Raw genomic sequence first — 20,624 nt, forward strand, 5'->3', positions numbered from 1 at the left:
AGAGGGAGGCAGAAAGCGAGAGACGGGCAAGAAGAGAGAGGGAAGAGGATGAGAGAAAGAGAAAGAAAGATAAATGCAAGGCGGTGGCATATCCCGAGACGGCAGTGGCAGAGGTACTGGTAATAATAGTAGTGGTGGTGATGATGGGGGATGAGGGCTTGGTGGCGAGAGTGGGAGTAGGTGCGCACTGTTAACTTAGCTTTCACATTTTTATAGCTACACGCCGATTAGACATATGTTCAAAGAGTCTGGCTTCTCCTTTCCTTAAGTGTCGAGTTCCTTGTTGTCTGTCTCTTGCGTTCACCCCACGGCGAGGAAAAACAAGAGAGCATCGCGATGAGACAGATGGTCATTCCAGGAACCAATGAGGGGGAGGGAGGGAGGGAGGGAGAGGTGGACGATTGCACAGGCCCTCTATTGAGTTATTGGAGTGAGAGCTTTGCCTGACCCTGCTTGAGATTCTTATTTTTTGGTTAATCTGAACTGTCGCTTCGAGATTCTAATCCACTTGTTAGAGAGAGAGAGAGAGAGAGAGAGAGAGAGAGAGAGAGAGAGAGAGAGAGAGAGAGAGAGAGAGAGAGAGAGAGAGAGAGAGAGAGAGAGAGTGGGGAGTAAAGATATGAACAAGGGAAAATAGTGATGTGTGGTCAAAAATTCACACACACACACACACACACACACACACACACACACACACACTTGGAGACCCACATAACGGGAATGAAAGTAGCAAGATTGAGGCGCCTCTTTGTATGCTGGTGGACGCCTGGTAGCGGACGAGAGGCGAGGAGGGAGGAGCTGACCAGGCGAAAGGAGGAACAAGGAAGAGGAGGAGGTGGAGGAGGGGGAGAAGGAAGAAGGAGGAAGAGCAAGGGTGGAGCAGGAGAAAGAGAGAGAGGGAAGGAGGAGAAAGGAATAGATAGCAAGGAAGAGGAAAAATGAAATGTAAATTCGAGGTGAGGTAAGAAAGGAAGAAGAAGAGGGGAAGGAGGTGGATGAAAGGGAGTAAGAGAAAAAAAATGAAGAAAGGTTATGTAAACTCGAGATAAAGAGGAGAAAGAAAGATGATGATGATGAGGAGGAGGAGAAGAAGAAGGGGGATAAAAAAAGAAGAAGGATGAGCAGATAGGAAGAGACAACAAGAAACAGGAGAAAGATGAAAATAACATAGTGAACTTCTAAGCATATCACCTGTAACATCGATGCGTTTTTTAGGTTAGTCATCATTTTAGTTGATCGTAAAGGCGAGGAAACGAAAAAGGTTACCTCTCTCTCTCTTTCTCTCTCCCGCAAGAAGATGACGGTGGGAGAGGAAAAGGAGCACAGGAGTGTTTTTCCCAGTTACTTGATTGTGAAATTGGCCTCGTATTAAGTTCCCATAATACGATGGAGGCGACGAAGGAAATTGTGATTGCAGGGGTGGGGTGGGGGGAGTTCTTGAATTGTTATTTTGAGTTTGTAAATTGGGCGCTTCTACGTGTGTGTGTGTGTGTGTGTGTGTGTGTGTGTGTGTGTGTGTGTGTTCATGTCTGTTTTCACATAAGTACACTTCGTATTATCACCGTGTCATCCACCTCTTCTTGTGTATTCTGTTCCTTCATTCCTGCTTCCCGTTTTACTGCGCTTCTTGCTTCCTTTTCCTTTCAAAACTCATTTCTCATTCCGCCTCGCAACATGCCCCTTTCCTTTCATCTACTGTTCTTTATTTTTCCTCCTCCTCCATGTCCTCTTCCTTAGCCCTTCACTTTTTATCATCTCCAGCCGTCTTCCTCTTCCCTTTCTTACATCTTTTGGTTTCTCTTCCACGCATTCTTAGTTTACTCCTGCTTCCTTTTCTTTCATCCCTCTTCCTATCGCTGCCATCCCTTCCAAAAACACCCACCATATCAATACCATACTTTCCTTTCTTTTCTGTCTCTGTCTCCCTTTCTATCTATCATCAACTTTGTATATCCACTCATTGCTTTTTCATTCCCTCCCTTCACCCCTTTCACTCTATAAATCCCATCCTTTTCATGTACCCCATCTCCCATCACTCTATTCAGCCCTATATATACACCTTCCCCTTTCGCTCCACCTCCCCCTACCTCTTCCTCTCCCCTCCTCCCCGTCACTCCCTTCATCTGCTGCTCCCTTCCCTGGACTCCTGTGCGTTACCTGCTGTAGATAATGAGACCAGTTACAATGTGGCTAAAGAGCGTCTCTGATACACCGCCTTGATAAGATGGAATAATATAGTGCGTACTTTTTAGCATGGAACTCTCTTCTCACGCGGGAGGAGGAACGACGTCCCTTCAGGCACCAAGTCGTTTTTGTGAAGGGGATTAGAAGGTGCCTCTAGTTTTATTTCAGGTAATAAAGGAGGTTGTTTTATGGTACTGCTTAGTGTTTCTTTTATAATGGGATAATGTTTTGAGGAGAGGGTAAAGAAGATGAAGAGGAACTTTCAGTGTATGTAAGGTCTCGTAAATGTTTATAAGTTGTCCGTAAGAATTACAGAGGAAAAAAAAAAGTAGAACATTGGTGTTGTTGAGTGAAAATTAAATTGCTCAAGTAGAAAATCCGCACGAGTTTTTAGATAAAGAGATTTAAATCAGACAATAGGAAAAAGAAGACAAAATAAAAAAAAGAACACGTATGAATAAAAATAAAAGTTGTTCATCGAAGCACAATTTTCAAAATCACAATGATATATAAAAAATACTCATCTCTCTTAGTTATGGTAATGATAAATGTACGAAAGAGAGAGAGAGAGAGAGAGAGAGAGAGAGAGAGAGAGAGAGAGAGAGAGAGAGAGAGAGAGAGAGAGAGAGAGAGGTGGGGGAGAGGGAGAGAAGAAACCGATAAAGACCAACCGTAAAAGTGAAACGAAAGATAAAAATGTGAAAGTTTCTCCCTAAGAGACTCCTGCTTAGAAGCTGAACATCACTAGCACCAAAATGCAACATATTTACACGTTTTTTTCCCCTCTAAAACTTTCTCTGCTTTTTTCTACCTATCTATTTATTCTTTTGGCTCCTTTTTATGCGGCCACCTCCTGCGAGCCTATTCACTCTTGTGGCACATTATTGAGGCACCAGTGCATCCATCTTTCACCCCGGAAGGTCGAGAGCCATATAAAGGAGTGATGGTGTTAGATGGAACGGAAGAATAGGAAGAGGGAGGGTAAGAAGAAGAGGATGTCAGAGATGAAGGAGGAGGAGGACACAGGTGAAACAACCGGGCATGGGAGAGATGAGGGAAAGGCCTGCTATGCCCCTCCTACTCCTCCTCCTCCTCCTAACCAGTTCCTTCCGGGTCTGGTGATGCCCTCAATTCCTCCTTCCATCTGTATTATGATAACATACCAGCTCCCCTTCTCTTTTCTCCTTCTCTTCCTCCTCCTCCTCTTCTTCTTTCTATCCTTCCTCCTCCACCATCTCCTTCTCTTTCGCCTCCTACCGCGCCAACGTCATAGAAAACGGGATGCCGTCGTACTGTACTATATTTACGTGGTGCGTGCGTGCGTCTCCAAACGATTTCTATTTTCTCCTTTACCAAGAACCGTGTGAAGCTGCAATAAGCGTGCAGGAAACAGATCAGTGTATGAATGTACACGAAATTTTGACTTCTTAAGAGTTTCCTATCAGACTTTTTAATACGAGTTTCTGAGATTTTTCTGTTTTCTTTTTCTTTTTTTTTTTTTTTTTCGTGTGTGTGTGTGTGTGTGTGTGTGTGTGTGTGTGTGTGTGTGTGTGTGTGTGTGTGTGTGTGTGTGTGTGTGTGTGTGTGTGCATTCATCTATTTTTCTTCTACAATTTGAGAGAGAGAGAGAGAGAGAGAGAGAGAGAGAGAGAGAGAGAGAGAGAGAGAGAGAGAGAGAGAGAGAGAGAGAGAGGGTAACCCGTCATCAACCCGACTCGCTTTAGCTACTTTCTACTAGACTGAGGAATTCTTAGATGATAATTTCCACCCGGAGATGATTTTTTTTCTCTCTCTCTCTCTCTCTCTCTCTCTCTCTCTCTCTCTCTCTCTCTCTCTCTCTCTCTCTCAAAGGCGTCACCCAGTCCATTGACACTGACATAAGTTCGCATTCTTTGAGAGAGGTCTCGATTCCTTATATGTGTGTGTGTGTGTGTGTGTGTGTGTGTGTGTGTGTGTGTGTGTAAATTTGGTGTTCGTGTGTGTTAGTGTGTCAGTGGTGTGTATGTGTGTGTGTGTGTGTGTGTGTGTGTGTGTGTGTGTGTGTTGACGTGGGTGTTAGTGTGTCACTGTTGTGTGCTACTAATATATTTACTCGTTATTTTTTGTATGTATGTGTGGGTTTGCATGTGTGTGTGTGTGTGTGTGTGTGTGTGTGTGTGTGTGTGTGTGTGTGTGTGTGTGTGTGTGTGTGTGTGTGTGTGTGTGTGTGTGTGTGTGTGTGTGTGTGTGTGTGTGTATGTGTGTCAACTTACGTGCGTAAAGAAATGTAAATGTTTGTGTGTGTGTGTGTGTGTGTGCGTGCGTGCGTGCGTGTGTGTGTGTGTGTGTGTGTGTTTGTGTGTGTTTGTCTGTGTGTGTGCGTGCGAATAGCCTTTTTTTCAACACGCAAGAACTATAAGAAAGAAAAAAAGAAAGAAAGAAAGAAAGAAAGAAGAGAAAATAAGAACAAGTAAAATCAGTAAGAAAGAAAGAAAGAGAGAAGCAACACAGGACGTAACGTTACGACAAAACGAAAGAAAAAAAGAAATATGCAAGGAAGTAAAAATTAAGAATACAAGAAATAACAACCGTCAAGAGAGAGAGAGAGAGAGAGAGAGAGAGAGAGAGAGAGAGAGAGAGAGAGAGAGAGAGAGCCAACCAGTCAAGCAAGCACAGGAATAACATAAGCAGAAGGAAGTAGGAGAAAGAGAGTGAAAGAGAGTGAAAGAGAGAGAGAGAAAGAGCGACAGCTGAGGTAAGGAAATGAGAGTCGGGTGAAAAGTGTGGTATGGTCTCCTCTCTTAGGGTCGACCATTGTGTTGTGTGACGAGGAAACGCAATTCCTTACGGGAACTCCTGGATTTGGTGAATAATGAGCGAAGAAAATGAACCGTGGGAAGCTAAGGTGTTTTCACAGACAGACAGAGAGAGAGAGAGAGAGAGAGAGAGAGAGAGAGAGAGAGAGGACGGATGGGGAAAGGAAGAAGGGGAATGGCTGAGAGAGAGAAGAAAGAAAGGTAAAATAAGTGAAAATGTTGGAGAGATAATGGAGAGGAAAAGAAGAACTGACAGGAGGGAGAGTAGGAATAAGAAAGGGAAGAAAAGGAGGGGAGAAAATGAGTTTGAGAGGAGTGAAAGGGATGAAAAGAGGACGGAAGAACAAATCAGGGTGAAAGGAGGATAGATAACAAAGGAAGGTAAGAGAAGAAGGATAGAAGGAATGAACAAGAAAAAGAGGAGGAGTGAATGGATAATAGGGAAAACAAAAAGGGATGAAAGTAAGATGGAAGGGTAAGAGAGAGAGAGAGAGAAAGAACAGCGAGTGAGAGGAGGAGAGGGAGAGAAAAAAAAAGGAGAGAAACAAAATGAGTAAAAGAAAATAGAGTAATAAGGAAGAAAGGAGAAAAGAAAAAATGAACAAGGAAGAAGATGAGGCAGAGATGATAATGTGGAAGTGAATAAAAAGAAAAAAAGCAAAACAATAAGAAAAAAAAGGAAACTAGTCAGAAACTGGATTGATACCAAAGTAAGCCAAGTAACTTTCATAAGCAAGCTCTTTAGATTATAACAGGTAAAAAGAAAATAAATAAAATAATAATAATAAATAGAATCCCATTTTCTTTACCTAGATACCGAGTGAAACACCTTGAAGAAAACGGATCTTATTAGGATGTATAGAGACTGTCAAAAGGTGAAAGGGATTAATTAACATTATTTTTAGGAGACTCAGTTTACATGACACCATCTGAAGCATTTTTCTCACATTCCCTCTCTCTTCTCAACATTTTTTTTCCGAGTTCCCTTCTCCGTCAAGGAAATCACGCGGGGGAAAGTTTGCCTGAGAGAATGATAGCAGGTTTTTGCGATGGAGAGAGAGAGAGAGAGAGAGAGAGAGAGAGAGAGAGAGAGAGAGAGAGAGAGAGAGAGAGAGAGAGAGAGAGAGAGAGAATATATGACGTTTTCTTTTTCATCGCGGGCACGAGAGGGGAAGGAGGTTAGAATGAGGGTGAAGAGCGGGTGAGAGGGCGAGGGAGTGAGGGCAGGAGGTGAGGACGAAGAGGAGAGAGAAAGAAAAAGAAAACGTAATCCTGCTTTTATGAGTCATCAGAAACTCTCTCGTAAGGAGGAAGGAACACAACTATCCTGAAATGTTAATAAATAGAAGTGTAGCTTAGTGCAGGCAGCAACAGGCGTGTTGTCCCTCGCGAAACTGTGCTTGGCTACACTATTTAGAGAATGAATTGGTAAATAAAGATTAAAAATGCTAAAATAACAGGAATAATGAGTTTTTGAGTCCCGTTACCAGAGAGAGAGAGAGAGAGAGAGAGAGAGAGAGAGAGAGAGAGAGAGAGAGAGAGAGCACATTTACCGTTCTCCCAAATCACTATCTCTGCATTCTCGCCCTCATGTAGCGTGTCAATGTTCAGACACACGTATGTCATTAGGCACAGTACGGGAAATACTTCTACTAGTGATGACGAGACGAGGAGCCGAGGCCGATAGCAAATGCCGATAGACGTGTGTGTGTGTGTGTGTGTGTGTGTGTGTGTGTGTGTGTGTGTGTGCTCGCGATCGGGGTCAGATGAAAGCCGAGGAGGGAGACGCCACATCCTTGTTTCACCACTACCGCTGCCGCACCCCAGGACCTCCTCTCTCTCTCTCTCTCTCTCTCTCTCTCTCTCTCTCTCTCTCTCTCTCTCTCTCTCTCTCTCTCTCTTATTTACCACCCTCAAACACCTCGGAGGCAAAAGAAAGAAAAAGGAAAGGAATTTACAATGACGTGTGTGCTTACCCTCAGCTCCTCACATTCTCACTCTCTCTCTCTCTCTCTCTCTCTCTCTCTCTCTCTCTCTCTCTCTCTCTCTCTCTCTCTCTCTCGACGCATACCTCATCCTCACCTTGCCTAACTATCCTTTCCTTGTCACTTCTACCCTCTCTCCTCCTCCACCTCCCTGCCTCCTCTGTGCCCTGGAAGAAGGAAGGGGAGCAAGGCAGATCAGGGCGTAGAAGTCGGCCTCAGGAGCTGAATAAGGAATCCGATCTTAGTCCTGCCGGATTCTGTGACACATTGGATACGCCGTGATAAATTAATCTATATAATACACTGACCTCACTTGCCCGCTCACCAGTTCCAATCCAGACCTTCACACACACACTCCTGCTCACTCCCGCCCAGTCCCTACTCCTCCAGGAAATTCCACTCCCAGCCCAGTCCCTGCAAGCCCAGTGTAGCCCAGTTCAAGTCCAGTCTAGCTTAACCCAGCCCACCCTAGCCTAGTTCAAGCCCAGTCCAGCGCAGCCTGTCCATCCCCGTCTCCTCCTCCTCCTCCTTCTTCTTCTTCTTCTCCTCCTCCTCCTTCTCCTTCTCCTTCTCCTCCTCCTCCTCCGTGTTATATTCATCAGACTCTGGAAGCTACACTTTCTCTGACATTTGCACTCACACGCTACGCACGCGCACATAAAATTCCTAGAAGCATGCATACTTATACGTACATACTTACATAAATACAGACATGTTAACATATATACATACGTGCATACTTACGTACGTGTTTATACATAGACGTCAACACACACACACACACACACACACACACACACACACACACACACACACACACACGCACACACACACACACACACATACACACCGTAAATGCCCTTTTAATATCACGTCAAGAACACAAATGCGCATATATTTCAGACCACTTATCAGGAGAGAGAGAGAGAGAGAGAGAGAGAGAGAGAGAGAGAGAGAGAGAGAGAGAGCAGGAACAGGAACAGGAACAGGAGGTGGCGATGCACTTGGAAGAAGGAGGAGAAGGAGGAGTAGGAGGAGGAGGAAGAGGAGGAGGGGGATGGGGGAAGGTGGGGGAGGGAGTGGTGGTTGACAAGCGAAAGCTCTTGACTTTAAAGGAGCACCTACTACTCAACTCTTCCCGCTCAGTGTAATTATTCCCCGGCACGTAATACGAGCTGAGATCTTGGCCCCCTTGTCTTCTTGCCTCCGTGTCTGGGTCGGCTGGGAAAGCAGTGCGTGTGAGGAAGGAATGGCAGCGGCTGGGTGGTTATGAAGGAGAAGGAGAAGAAGAAGGAGAATGAAAGGAGCAGGGGGAGAGAGAGAGAGAGAGAGAGAGAGAGAGAGAGAGAGAGAGAGAGAGAGAGAGAGAGAGGAGAGAGAGAGAGAGCACTCAGGTTGTTGGTGCACAAGTAACAGCAAGCGTAGTAGATGTAGTAATCAACTTTCACAAGTAATTGAGTGGCAGGTTACTTTCTCTCTCTCTCTCTCTCTCTCTCTCTCTCTCTCTCTCTCTCTCTCTCTCTCTCTCTCTCTGTTACTTCATCATATATGTAAATCTCGCGAGAAATGAGGAATGGAACACAAATTCAGGAGGAAAGAGAGTAGGAGTTAACTTGTGGAACTAATGACGAGTATATAAGTACTTCAAGAGGAGCAGCGTGAGGGAGTGCGTGCATGCGAACACGTGGGGCAGCGTAGCGTGAAGGGAGAGGGCGGGGGGGAGGTAGCGGTACAAGTGTGGAATGAGCAAAGGAAGGCGGCGTGAAGGATGTGAACGAGGTGATGGATATGGTTAGTGGGATGGGATGTGATTGTCAGTAGAAGTGGAAAGTGGAAAGGAGGGACGGAAGAGGAAGATTGAAAGGAGGGGAGGGGGGGTGATGGAGTGGTGGAAGAGGCCCAAGCAATAATGTGAGGGAAGAAGTAATGGCTTGCAATGTCAGGCTACTGCAGTGTTTTTTTTTTATGATTCAATGCTGCGTGTATTGAAGAGTTTGTGTATGTGTGGTGACGCGGCCGTGTGCTGTGATAGGCGGCAGGTGGTTGTCTGAGGCGGTGTTGTGGTGGTGAGGTGCTGAGGGGGCGAGTCTCGGCGCCGCACGATCAGAAGGAGCAGTGTGCCGTGTCTCCTGCGGTCGAGGTGGGTGGGAAGAAGGTAAAGAATGACAGCGTCGCCGCAACAGCAAAATTACTGTAACGAGCTGGAGTTCTCCCCCCCCACCCACCCTCGCCTGTCGTCCCGCCTCACGGACCAACCATTCATAAGAGAAGAGGAGTGTGGTCATGAGGGCCTCCGGCGTGCAATTGTCCATCCTATTCCGGGTTTTCAACTCACTGCCAGCTCAGTAAGATGACAAACACCCGCACCACAGAGATAATAGGAGGAGATAATATCTATGCCAGACTTTCTTTTTTCTTCTGAGACTCGATTACTTTCCCTGAAACTGGAGTATCGCTGTCTTGAGTTGGTCATGACTGAGAGCCTGGGATTTCTACGTCATTATGATTACTTCAGCTTGTTCTTTGTAAATTTACATACATACGATAATAGATGACAACTTTGGCGCAGGACATTCAACAGATATACAAGGATAAAAGAATGAAATCTCTCAGACTGCTCTGTTCCGTGGCCACTGGAAACAAGACATAAATTACCCTGAAAGAAAATGAACATAAAAGCATGCATATTGCCTACAGAGGTGACACACAGGAGCTATAAGATATGTTTGTCTTGCCACGTTATTACTTAAAGAAAAAAAAAAATGAAAAGGGAGAAAAGTATTATAAGAATATTATGAGTGTATTTCAATATCTGTGGAGGCAGCGTGAGTGGTGCAAACAGACATGCCGCGTCTGGGTGACCGCATTCAGTGTTCTGCAACCACCACCCTCACACCTGTGCGTCACCTTTGCTTATTGTAAAAATAGTGGAAGTTATCAAGCCCCTGTTGGATTACTAATATTACTGCTTATTATCTGACCCGCAGTGCCACAGAGAACATGACCTCTTCGTCTTCACCTTCTTCTTTTTCTTCCTCTGCATAAGTTAGTGCCGTTTGAATTACACGTGTGTGCAGCTTTCCTTTATGTATATTCTAATAATTATGTTCGTATTATTTAATAACTTTTTAATCGTGACTATAATTTTGCCTTACAACATTCCATTAGTGACGTACTCTTGCCTTATCATCATTACATCGCTGACCTTGCATTCTGTAACTATAACTTCACATCTTCTCTTTCCTTCCACGTGCGTCATGATGAGTGTGTCGTGTCGCGTGCCACTTCGCTTGCCCTGCGCGCAGTTAACTACGTAGCAAGTTTCTCTTGGTTGTCGTCAACACCAGGTGTAGTTTACGTGATAACATTTGCATCTCAGGTACTTTCGCTTTCCCCGTCGTGGTGGTTAGAAAAGGACAGCGCAAGCAGGTGGCAGAAAGGAGACGTAGCAACACTAGGAAAGAATAGTTATTGACATACAAAAGGCAAGAAGAGGTAGGAAGTTGATTTTGAATGGAAAGTAAAGGCTTGTAATTCTCTAAAGAAAGTATACCCAAATAAAAAAAAAGTAGGACTTGCGGAATATAGAAAGTAGCCATTAAAAGACAGAGGATAAGGAAGTAAAGGAAAACTTAGCATGGATAAAATAAAAATAAAAGCTTGTAAATCTCAAAAGAAAGTAAGCTAAGAAAAAGAGAGGGAGGAGGAGGGAGGAGAAGGAGAGGAGGAGGAGGAGGAGCAGGAGGAGGAGGAGGAGGAAAGGGGGGGGAGGTATCGCTGGGGAAAGTTAGATGTAGAAAGTAGTAAAAGAATCCAACAGTAAGTATGATGTATGAACCGATGCGATATTAGCTTAGAGGGAAGGACAATGGTGAAGAAAGTGGGAAGCTGAGAGGTGTAATTAGCATCTAAGAGAGAGAGAGAGAGAGAGAGAGAGAGAGAGAGAGAGAGAGAGAGAGAGAGAGAGAGAGAGAGAGAGAGAGAGAGAGAGAGAGAGAGATTATTATCAAGTCAGGTAATTATTTTGTGAAAGTGTTAGCTCCAGGTCCGGTAGGTAGGCTGGTGCTGAGGAAGGCGGTGGGAGAGGAGGAGGAAGAGGATGAAGAGGAGGAGGAGGTAGAGATAATTACAGGTATAGCAAGGGGTCAGGAGAGGTAGCTAGTGGTATGGCGGCAAGATATCTGACAGGTGTGTTAACCGAGGTGTGACTTCTAGTACGTATGGGATTTAAAGGGACAGGTGTGGCAGGTAGCAGAAACGGGTGACAGGTGTGGCTGAAGGCGTGTGCGTGCCTGTGCCTGTGTGTGCGTGTGTGAAGGTGGGTGTGGTTCTTGAGGGTGTGATATCCGCTTCTGATTCATCCGACTCTCTTTTCTCTTCCGTGACCTCTGCCCTTCCTTCTCTTCCCTTCCCTCCTGCCGCCCTTCCTGCTCACCCCGGACGTTCGCCTGTGACACACCTTTGCCATTGAACACCTTAATGACACCACTTAGGTTCTACCAATACATTAGGCTTTAATTTCTCCTTTCTCTGATCCAATGCTACACTCTCTCTCTCTCTCTCTCTCGCTCGATCGTCAGTTGTCTGTACGTGATTATATGATTCATGAAGCCTAAACGGTGCATCATCAACCCGGTTTTGATTACTGAGTCGGTGCTGTGGATATACACCAAGTACCGACTTTGAGGATTCGACTCGTGTTTCGAACGGGTAACTGGTTTGAGATGATTCGTATGGATTTTATACTTAGAAAACATAAAATCTATACTCGCTTTCGCTTATAAGTTAGAGTAACATGTAAATAAAAGCTTGAACTCCACTTATTTTGCATCTAAACTTTATATAATGATGTGCAGTATGATATTTCAATGACAATGCGCAATTAATTCGTCGTCTGTCTATCAGCTGACTCCTGGGAGCGAGGCGGCGCAAAGACAGGGACGCAGAGCCCAGTGTGCTATCTGGCGATGGAAAAGCGTGAAGTGTTTGTGTTTCGTGACAGTGTACAGGCTCCTCGCGCGTCCTGCCTCTTTCCCCCCTCCCACCGTCATGGGTAAGTGTTCCGCGAGTGTTGGTGTTTGTGATTGGACGGTGTTGTTATTGTGCTGGGTGATGGTGCTGATTTCTCTTCTGCAGCGTGGCGTTTGGGTGTTTGAAGTGTCGGAGTAAGAGCTTGTTGAGGTGAGGTGAAGTGTGGTGATGTCCATGAGCTCTTTGTAATGTTCATGGGTGGTGGTGATGGTGGTATGGGTGGTGGTGGTGGCGGCGGTGCCAAGGTGGGTCAAGCCAGCTGTGTGGGCGGAGCTATTCGGGTACATGCGGGCGGGTGTTCGGGTGTTGCGGGAGGGAAGGGGCGGGGGAAGGTCAGTGAGAGTGGAGATGAACCCCACTCGCTACGGAGCCGGCGACCTTAGTTCCGGGTGGATAAAAATACTCTTACGAGGTTACTGACCCTTGCAATTTCTGATGCGTGTCTATTCTGGGCAACATTTCCTGAGGTTACAGCTTTTTTTTTTTTTTTTTGTTAATGTTGGCACTATGATGAGGCGGTTAGACAGCTTCGAAGCTTTTGTCTAAATTTGGCAAAATGCTTGGTTCTCACTCCTCGGCCGGGTGCCTCCTTGCGTGTTCTTTTCCTTTTTTCTTTTTTTCGTGCTTAGTTACTGATTGCCATAATTACCCGACGCAACTTGAGAGCTGTTTTAGTGAACTTTTAATGGTTTTAATTATCCGGAGTGAGGTCAACTTATCTAGTTAAGGAGGTAACCAACCCGCTGCTTCTTTCTCGTCTCCTTATGTGACTTGAAAATGATAGTATTAGGCTTGGTACTTTTAAACAGGAGGCGGAGTCAAGGTAAGACTGGTTTGCTTGACGAGGCCTTAACCTCCTTGTGGAGTAGCTTTCATCTCATGCTCCAGATAACAGTAGCAGGCGCTGGGAATGATATTATCGTGGGTAGCTTTGATACTGAGCACCGGATGGAGCTGTTGGCTTTCCTTAAACAACTTTTGTAGGATCTTAGCTACATTTGAACAACGCAGAAGTTTTGACAAGGTATTATCATTATTATTATTATTATTATTATTATTATTATTATTATTATCATCATCATCATCACTAACGTTTAGACGTCTTTAGCTAGAACTGAACTGTTGTGAAGATGCTTTTCGTTTATTTATCATTCATTACTGCTATTATCATTATCATGATTCCCAGTCCTGTTAGAACTGAACTGTTGTAGTGTTATGATTTCTTGTTCATTTACTGCTATTATTATTATTATTATTATTATTATTATTATTATTATTATTATTATTATCATTATTATTATTATTATCATTATTATTATTATTATTATTGTTATTTTTATTATCATTGTTATAGTTTTCCGGCCCGCGAGATTTTGGATTCCGATTCAATCCGTGAGTGTCGGTGTTTCAATATCGCACACGAGGCGTCTGGTGCCCCTCGCCACGACGACACACTGGCTCACTGTCACCTCTGCTTCCCGTGGCACTTTGCTGCGTCAGAGTTCAAGTCTCGATTCCTTGGCACTGAGAGTCAGGCTGCACACTACTAGAGGCACTGGCACTAGGTCTGTTCTGTGTGGCACTGCATGGCGACGAGAAAGATTACTAAAACTTCAATACCATCTTTCTCTGTCTCACTCTTGAGGAGACCAAGTGCTGACAAAACTTCACTGTTCTTGCGGAGGAAACACACAGAGGCTCCTTCGCCGGTGACTTCAAGAGGCAGAGTAAAGTGGTAATCCACAGGGGCGTTGAGTGTAGCTGCGCGACCCTACCTTCATGGTGTGGCACAGTCGCAACCAGAGGACGACCTACTCCTGCAGACGCTACACCGTAAATGCACACTTTTTGCCCTTAATTTTCCTTATATACCGCAGCAGCCTCTGCCTTTCAAATATGCAAATTAACTTGGTCTAGCCATTTAATTCAGGGATCTCTGACAAGATGTGGAAGTGGGCTAGGATCCCGGATCTTCGAAAGAACCAATAGGAGCGTGGCACTCTGAGGAACCAATGAGGAAAGAGAAAGAGCCGTAGCTCCTCCCCCCCTCGCGACCACTGATTGGTGGAGTGGTGGCGCTGGGAGAACTTTTTTTTTCTTATGGAAACTCAGTCGAGGAGGAATCTGTCTTTAAGAGACGAACGTTTCTTTCTGCTTCGTTGTCTTGGCTCGGCGATATGTAGGTTATAACAATGTCCCTTTCTATTTTTAGAGGTTCAGGATAGCAGTAGGAATGCTCGGGGTTTGTCAATATCCTCCTGGTAGTGATGAACAGTGAAAAGAACACCGAAATGCCCACCAGGCTGGCGCGGTGAGAGTGAGTGCCGCCTGACTCACTTGTTCTCTCTCTCTCTCTCTCTCTCTCTCTCCTCTCTCTCTCTCTCTCTCTCTTCTCTCTCTCTCCTTGTTTTGTCTATCATTTCTCTCTCATTATGTTATCATCTTCATACTTTGTTTTCTGTTGCATTTGTAATTCTCTCTCTCTCTCTCTCTCTCTCTCTCTCTCTCTCTCTCTCTCTCTCTCTCTCTCTCTCTCTCCTCTCTCTCTCTCTCTCTCTCTCTCTCTCGACCCAGGGCCACGGCGCTGTGAATGAAAGAGAAGTCAGCCACTCTCTCTTCAAGAATGCCACCTGCACCACCACCACCACCACCACCACCACCACGCGAGCGCCCCAGGCTGCCAGCGTCTGGGCCCCACTTCGCCGCAGGGGCCTCGGGGGAGAGTTAGCTTGGGCAACAGTCAGCCATAGTCCTCTCACATATGGTCTTGAAACATGTTCCCTGCATTTCCTTGCCTTCAGTGTGCCTTGAATGCCAGCGTGGGTGAATAAGGGAAAAGTTAGTTGGGAAGAAAGTTATTTTCATTGGTTACATTATTTGTGTTCGTATATATAGTGTTTTGCGTGAATGTTTGAGTGATATTTACCTGGGTGGTGGTGGTAGTGGTAGTGGTCCCTCCATCGGTCGAAAGCTCACACACACACACACACACACACACACACACACACACACACTAGTGGTAGTGATGGTGCTTCTCACGAGTTAATATTGGGAAAGAAGGCGGAATGACAAGAAGTGTGTGTATGTGTGTGTGTGTGTGTGTGTGTGTGTGTGTAGGGGGAACTGGTCGAGTAGTTCAGGGATACTTTTTTTTCTTTTTTTTATTGACGTTGTGATACTCTTACTTTCGCCCCAAGGAACTGTCATCCATTCTCTCTCCCTCCCTCTTCACCCCCTTCCCTCCCTCCCTTTCTCCTTCCTTCCTTCCCTTCCTCCCTCTCTCATCCTCCTCCTCGTCCTCGTCCTCCTCGTTTCTCGTCCTCCTCCTCGTTCTCCTCCTCCTCCTCCTCGTCTGCCATCGTTCTAGTTCTCCTTTCTCTTCCTTCCATTTTTCTGCTTTGCATTCGTTCTAATTCTTCCTCTTCCTTCCAGTTGCTGCTTCTCCTCCTCCTCTTCTTTTTTTTTCTTCCTCCTTTCTCCTCCTGTTCATCTCTCTCTCTCTCTCTCTCTCTCCTTCCGTACCTCCCACTTTCATCTTGTTCTTGTTTTCTTCATCCTCCACCACTAAGTTCTCTTTCTCCTCCTCCTCCTCCTCAATCTTCTTCCTCCCGTCCTCTTTTCTCTCTTCTCACCGTTTCCTGGATAAGTTGGTTTTTGTAGAAGATCCTCGCTTTGGTTACTTTCATTGCCCAGCTGGCCGCTGATGATGTTTGAGGCCAAGGTGTTTGCGTCAGCTTATCTAGGTACACTGCTGCTGACGCTGGTGTGACGTGGTGGTGGTAGTGGTGGTGGGGGTGGTGATGGTGATGGTAAATGATCAAGTACGGTTTTTGTGCTGTTTTTCTTTCTCTGTGATTCTTATTCTCAGATTCGTAATGGCTTGGATGATATGTTGACTGGAGTGGCGTTCTCGTGTGTGTGTGTGTGTGTGTGTTTGTAATGGTGTTTGTGGAAAGGAACGAAAATATGTGGCGGCAAAGGAAGTTCTGGTGTGGGAGGAAGGGAGGGAGGGAGGTATGGAGGAGTACGAGGGGTGAAAATGGTGCTGGTAAAAATAGACTGAAGGGAAAATGATTTGGGGGTTAACAAAACGTGGAGGAAAGTGAACGAAGCCCGAGGAAAGAGAATCTGTGTGTTACGAGTGTTAGTTTGATTGCTTTACTATAACTTAATGAGAGAGAGAGAGAGAGAGAGAGAGAGAGAGAGAGAGAGAGAGAGAGAGAGAGAGAGAGAGAGAGAGAAGCAGACCGACATACATGTATAGATAAATGCAGACAGAGACAGATAGATAAACAGACAGACAGATAAAGGCTGATGCAAAAAAAGGCAGATTAAAAGACAGATAAATGCAGATGCAAGGAGAGAGAGAGAGAGAGAGAGAGAGAGAGAGAGAGAGAGAGAGAGAGAGAGAGAGAGAGAGAGAGAGAGAGAAATACGAGAATGAGCAAAACGCAAAATGTGTTGACAACGCGAAGAAAATAACAAATACATCTTTCAAGGTCACGATTCTTTCTTTTCCTTTTTCTCTTTTTTTTTTTTCCTGGAATTCTTTTTTGCCTCATTTAATTTTCCGAGCCACTTGTTTTTACTACGTACTAGTAAATTATAATGACTGACGAGTAATAACTGTAAAGGGGACGAAACACAATTACTTTTCTTTAGTTTATACAAGGATTCGTGAAGAAAATATTATGTATGATCACCAGCGCTGTTTTGCGAAAGAATGCGTACAAGAAAAATTCAATTATTGTTTTTTTTGGTTTTTATTGAAGTCTGCTAAATGTTTGCTGAATTGGAAGGTCCCTCACACACGTTCTTGGATTAGGGTGAATGATTTTATGATTATTTTTGGCGCTGACCATTTTCCTGCGATATGCAACAATTTTCGACACACACACACACACACACACACACACACACACACACACACACACACACACACACACACACACACACACACAGACACACACACAAAAGTATGAATTATTTTATAAGCGTCTACAAGAAAAGGATTACAAGGATAGATTTTGCAATGTCTAGCCAGTATAATGGTCTGTGGTGGCTGTAGAACAAGAAGAAACGTTTTACAGTGGCTAGTGAAATCCTCTCTCAAGTTCATTAATTTCGTTATTATTTTTTGGCGCTTGAAGTTTCCTAAATGTTTGCTGAATTCTACTGCCTCACACGTTCATGGATTTGGCTGAAGGACTTAATGATTATTTTTTGCCATTTTCTGAAACCTGTTGGCTTTCTCACAGATTCATGAATTTCGTTAAAGGATTCAATGAATATTTCTTGGAGCTTCATGAAGTTTCTCAAGTGTTTGTTAAATTAGACGGGCTTTCACTTGTTCATGAATTACACTGGAGCATTTAATAACTTATAATTTCGGCGCCTGACGGTGTCTCCTGAATGTCTGTTGAATTGAAAGGTGCCTTGCAAGCTCATGGATTTGGCTGAAAGCTGCATTGTTGTGGCGAATATTTTCTAATTGTGTTGGAGGAGGAAAAAGAAAAGACAGAGGCAGACAGACAGACAGACAGACAGACAGACACAGACAGACAGTATCTTAGAAATCGCCCAAAAGGATGTCTGTTGTTGTAATGAAGAGAAAGCTTTCGAGTTCTCATCTTTTTTTTTTTCTTTTTGTTTTTGGTCAAATTTCCTTGAGTAGAAAACGCTGACAGATGGACACTTACCACGAGGGAGTTGAATTTTGAAGAATGTCATTATTTGCCATTTTGCGTCTCATCTCCATCGTCTCTCTCTCTCTCTCTCTCTCTCTCTCTCTCTCTCTCTCTCTCTCTCTCTCTCTCTCCTCTCTCTCTCTCTCTCTCTCCTTTTTACATTCTTAGTTTTTAATTTCTGTACTTTTCTCTCGTTTTGTGAATATTTCTGGCTTGCTCACCGGTCATTCTCCCTCCCTCTCCCTCTCCCCCCCCCCCTCTCTCTCTCTCTCTCTCTCTCTCTCTCTCTCTCTCTCTCTCTCTCTCTCTCTCTCTCGTGTGTGTGTGTGTGTGTGTGTGTGTGTGTGTGTGTGTGTGTGTGTGTGTGTGTGTGTGTGTGTGTGTGTGTGTGTGTGTGTGCGTGCGTGTGTGTGCGTGAAAGAGAGAGAGAGAGAGAGAGAGAGAGAGAGAGAGAGAGAGAGAGAGAGAGAGAGAGAGAGAGAGAGAGAGAGAGACGTATTAGCTTTCATTGATTAAGAATATTGTTAGAGAAAAGCCTATATTACCATAAAAAATTAAAAAAAAACTAGGAATAATTAAAGGACAACGAAAGGATGCCATTCTACAAAATTTTGCCTTTTTTCCCATTTTGTTTCAATGTATGTGTTATTCTTTTCATTTTGCCTTCTGTTATGTTGTTTTACCTTAGGCGTAGTTGTCCTTCTCGCGCTTTCAATTGTCTTATTTCTGCTGTATATTTTCAACTGTTGGCTGCCTGTGTGTTTTGGGAAAAATTGGATAATATTTCATTAACTGTAATTTTTTTTTTTTTTTATAAAGGATAGAATTTTATTAAGAGTTAAGCTTTTTCTTTCTATTTTTTTTTTTTTTTATTCAGGTTTGTATTAAAGTTTCGGCTTCATAGACCTGAGCATGATGTTTTTAAATATAAGCAATTCACATGTACAAATGTAATAGGAAAAGGGCAAATAAAATATCAGTATCAATATCAATAACAATATCTATCCGTCTACAAATAAACTGATTAGTTATTAAGGAAACTCGTCCTGACAAAATTAATGGCAGTAGTTTAATTTTTTTTCCTATTCACATCTTCTCTAGTCACGTACATCCTTCTGAATCCTTTCCTACATAACAATAATAATAATAATAATAATAATAATAATAATAATAATAATAATAATAATAATAATAATAATAACAATAATAATAATAATAATAAAATTGTATTATTATTATTATTATTATTATTATTATTATTATTATTATTATTATTATTATTATTATCATTATTATTATTATTATTATTATTATTATTATTATTATTATTATTATTATATCAGCGAGTCCCTCGATCCCTCTCACTTTTCTCCCTTCGTTCCCTTCCCTCTCCCTCTCTCCCTCCCTCCCCACCTCACTTCCGCCCTAGAAATTCTTGGTCAGATTTCACAATGTTAAGACATATTCTCTCGCTCGCTTTCTCTCTCTCTCTCTCTCTCTCTCTCTCTCTCTCTCTCTCTCTCTCTCTCTCTCTCTCTCTCTCTCTCTCTCTCTCTCTTCATAAATGAGGTCTTTATTTTATTGAGTTTTCACCATTATCCTTTCTTCTTCTTCTTCTTCTTCTTCTTCTTCTTCTTCTTCTTCTTCTTCTTCTTCTTCTTCTTCTTCTTCTTCTTCTTCTTCTTCTTCTTCTTCTTCTTCTTCTTCTTCTTCTTCTTCTTCTTCTTCTTCTTCTTCTTCTTCTTCTTCTTCTTCTTCTTCTTCTTCTTCTTCTTCACCTTTGTTGTTTTTGTTGTTGTTGCTGTGCTGTTGCTGTTGTAGTTATCATTATTATTGCTATTACCTTCATTATCATCATCACTACCATCATTAAGAAGCAGTACCTTTGAGAGCCACCATCTACTTTACCTGTATCACGACTATTAATTAACATACTGCACCGTTTAAGTCATTGTCATTCGCTCCCTGTCCCCCTACACAGACGAGGTGAGCGAATACTTTCCCTGTACACTTTCCATCACAGTTCCGGAAGGAGTGTTTAGGAAAGGGAGGGTAATGGTGGTGGTGGTGGTGGTGGTGACAGAGGGATGGAAACATCACTCTAATGGCACAAATTATCTCATTAAGACATCACACTCACTTCCAAGACTGTGACTCAGAAAAATCTCGCCACTGTGTTATTCCTCGTTTTCTACTTCCTCGTCTTCCTCGTTGGCGTCTTCCTCGTCCTCTTCCTCGTGCTCCTCTATTTCGTCTTCTTCCTCCTTCTCTTTCATCTTCCTCCTCCTCATCCTTGTCCACGTCCTCCTCCTTCTCCTCTTACTCGTTCTTTTCTCCTTTTCTCGTGCCTCATCGTCTTTTTCCTCCTCCTCCTCTTCCTCCTCCTCCTCCTCCTCCTCTCCCTCTTCCACCACCACCACCACCACCACTACACTTTACACTGTCCTTTATTTTGGCCAAGCGGTGAGTCTCAGAATATATCACGAAACAGACTTGCGAGGTCTAGAAATTAGAAATTTGCTGTTTTGTTATCTTATGTGATCCTTTATAATCTTGTGTAATCCTCCTTCTACTGCTCTTCCTCCTTCTCCTCCTCTTTTTCTTCTTTTTGTAATTCTTTTCCCAATTTTCCCGACTTCATTCGTGTCTCTTTCATTTATCATCCTTCTTGCTCTAGTTATTCTTTCTGGCAGCATCGGTCTTTTTTTTTCCTTCAGTTTTTAAGTCTTGAGTTCAGACCGTTATTTTCTGGCGATCACGTGGTCTCTCTACCGTGATGCCTCCCTGTGCTAATGCCCAGCTCACGAGAATATTCACCTTTTATGTCTGTGTTTAAAACCTGCAGTGTGCGTGAATGCTGACCGCCACGCCGAGTCTCCGGAATTTGCATGACTGCGCTACATACGAGTATATTTCTTTTCTTCCGGAGCTTCCACGCGAAC

The 20,624-nt window shown here is 43.8% G+C and overlaps 1 protein-coding gene across 1 annotated transcript in view; it reads right to left on the reverse strand.

The window, feature by feature from the left end:
• The window catches only part of LOC135101518 (pro-resilin-like), a 35,133-nt gene extending 20,789 nt beyond the window's left edge, over positions 1-14,344 (reverse strand). The window contains exon 1 of the mRNA XM_064005595.1: positions 13,771-14,344. Within this exon, the coding sequence (XP_063861665.1) occupies positions 13,771-13,776 (6 nt within the window). The 5' untranslated portion in view covers positions 13,777-14,344. The remainder of the gene's footprint in view (positions 1-13,770) is intronic.
• Positions 14,345-20,624: the final 6,280 nt, after the last annotated feature.

The sequence above is a fragment of the Scylla paramamosain genome, chromosome 6 (genome assembly GCF_035594125.1).
Source record: "Scylla paramamosain isolate STU-SP2022 chromosome 6, ASM3559412v1, whole genome shotgun sequence".
NCBI classification, from domain to species: domain Eukaryota; kingdom Metazoa; phylum Arthropoda; class Malacostraca; order Decapoda; family Portunidae; genus Scylla; species Scylla paramamosain.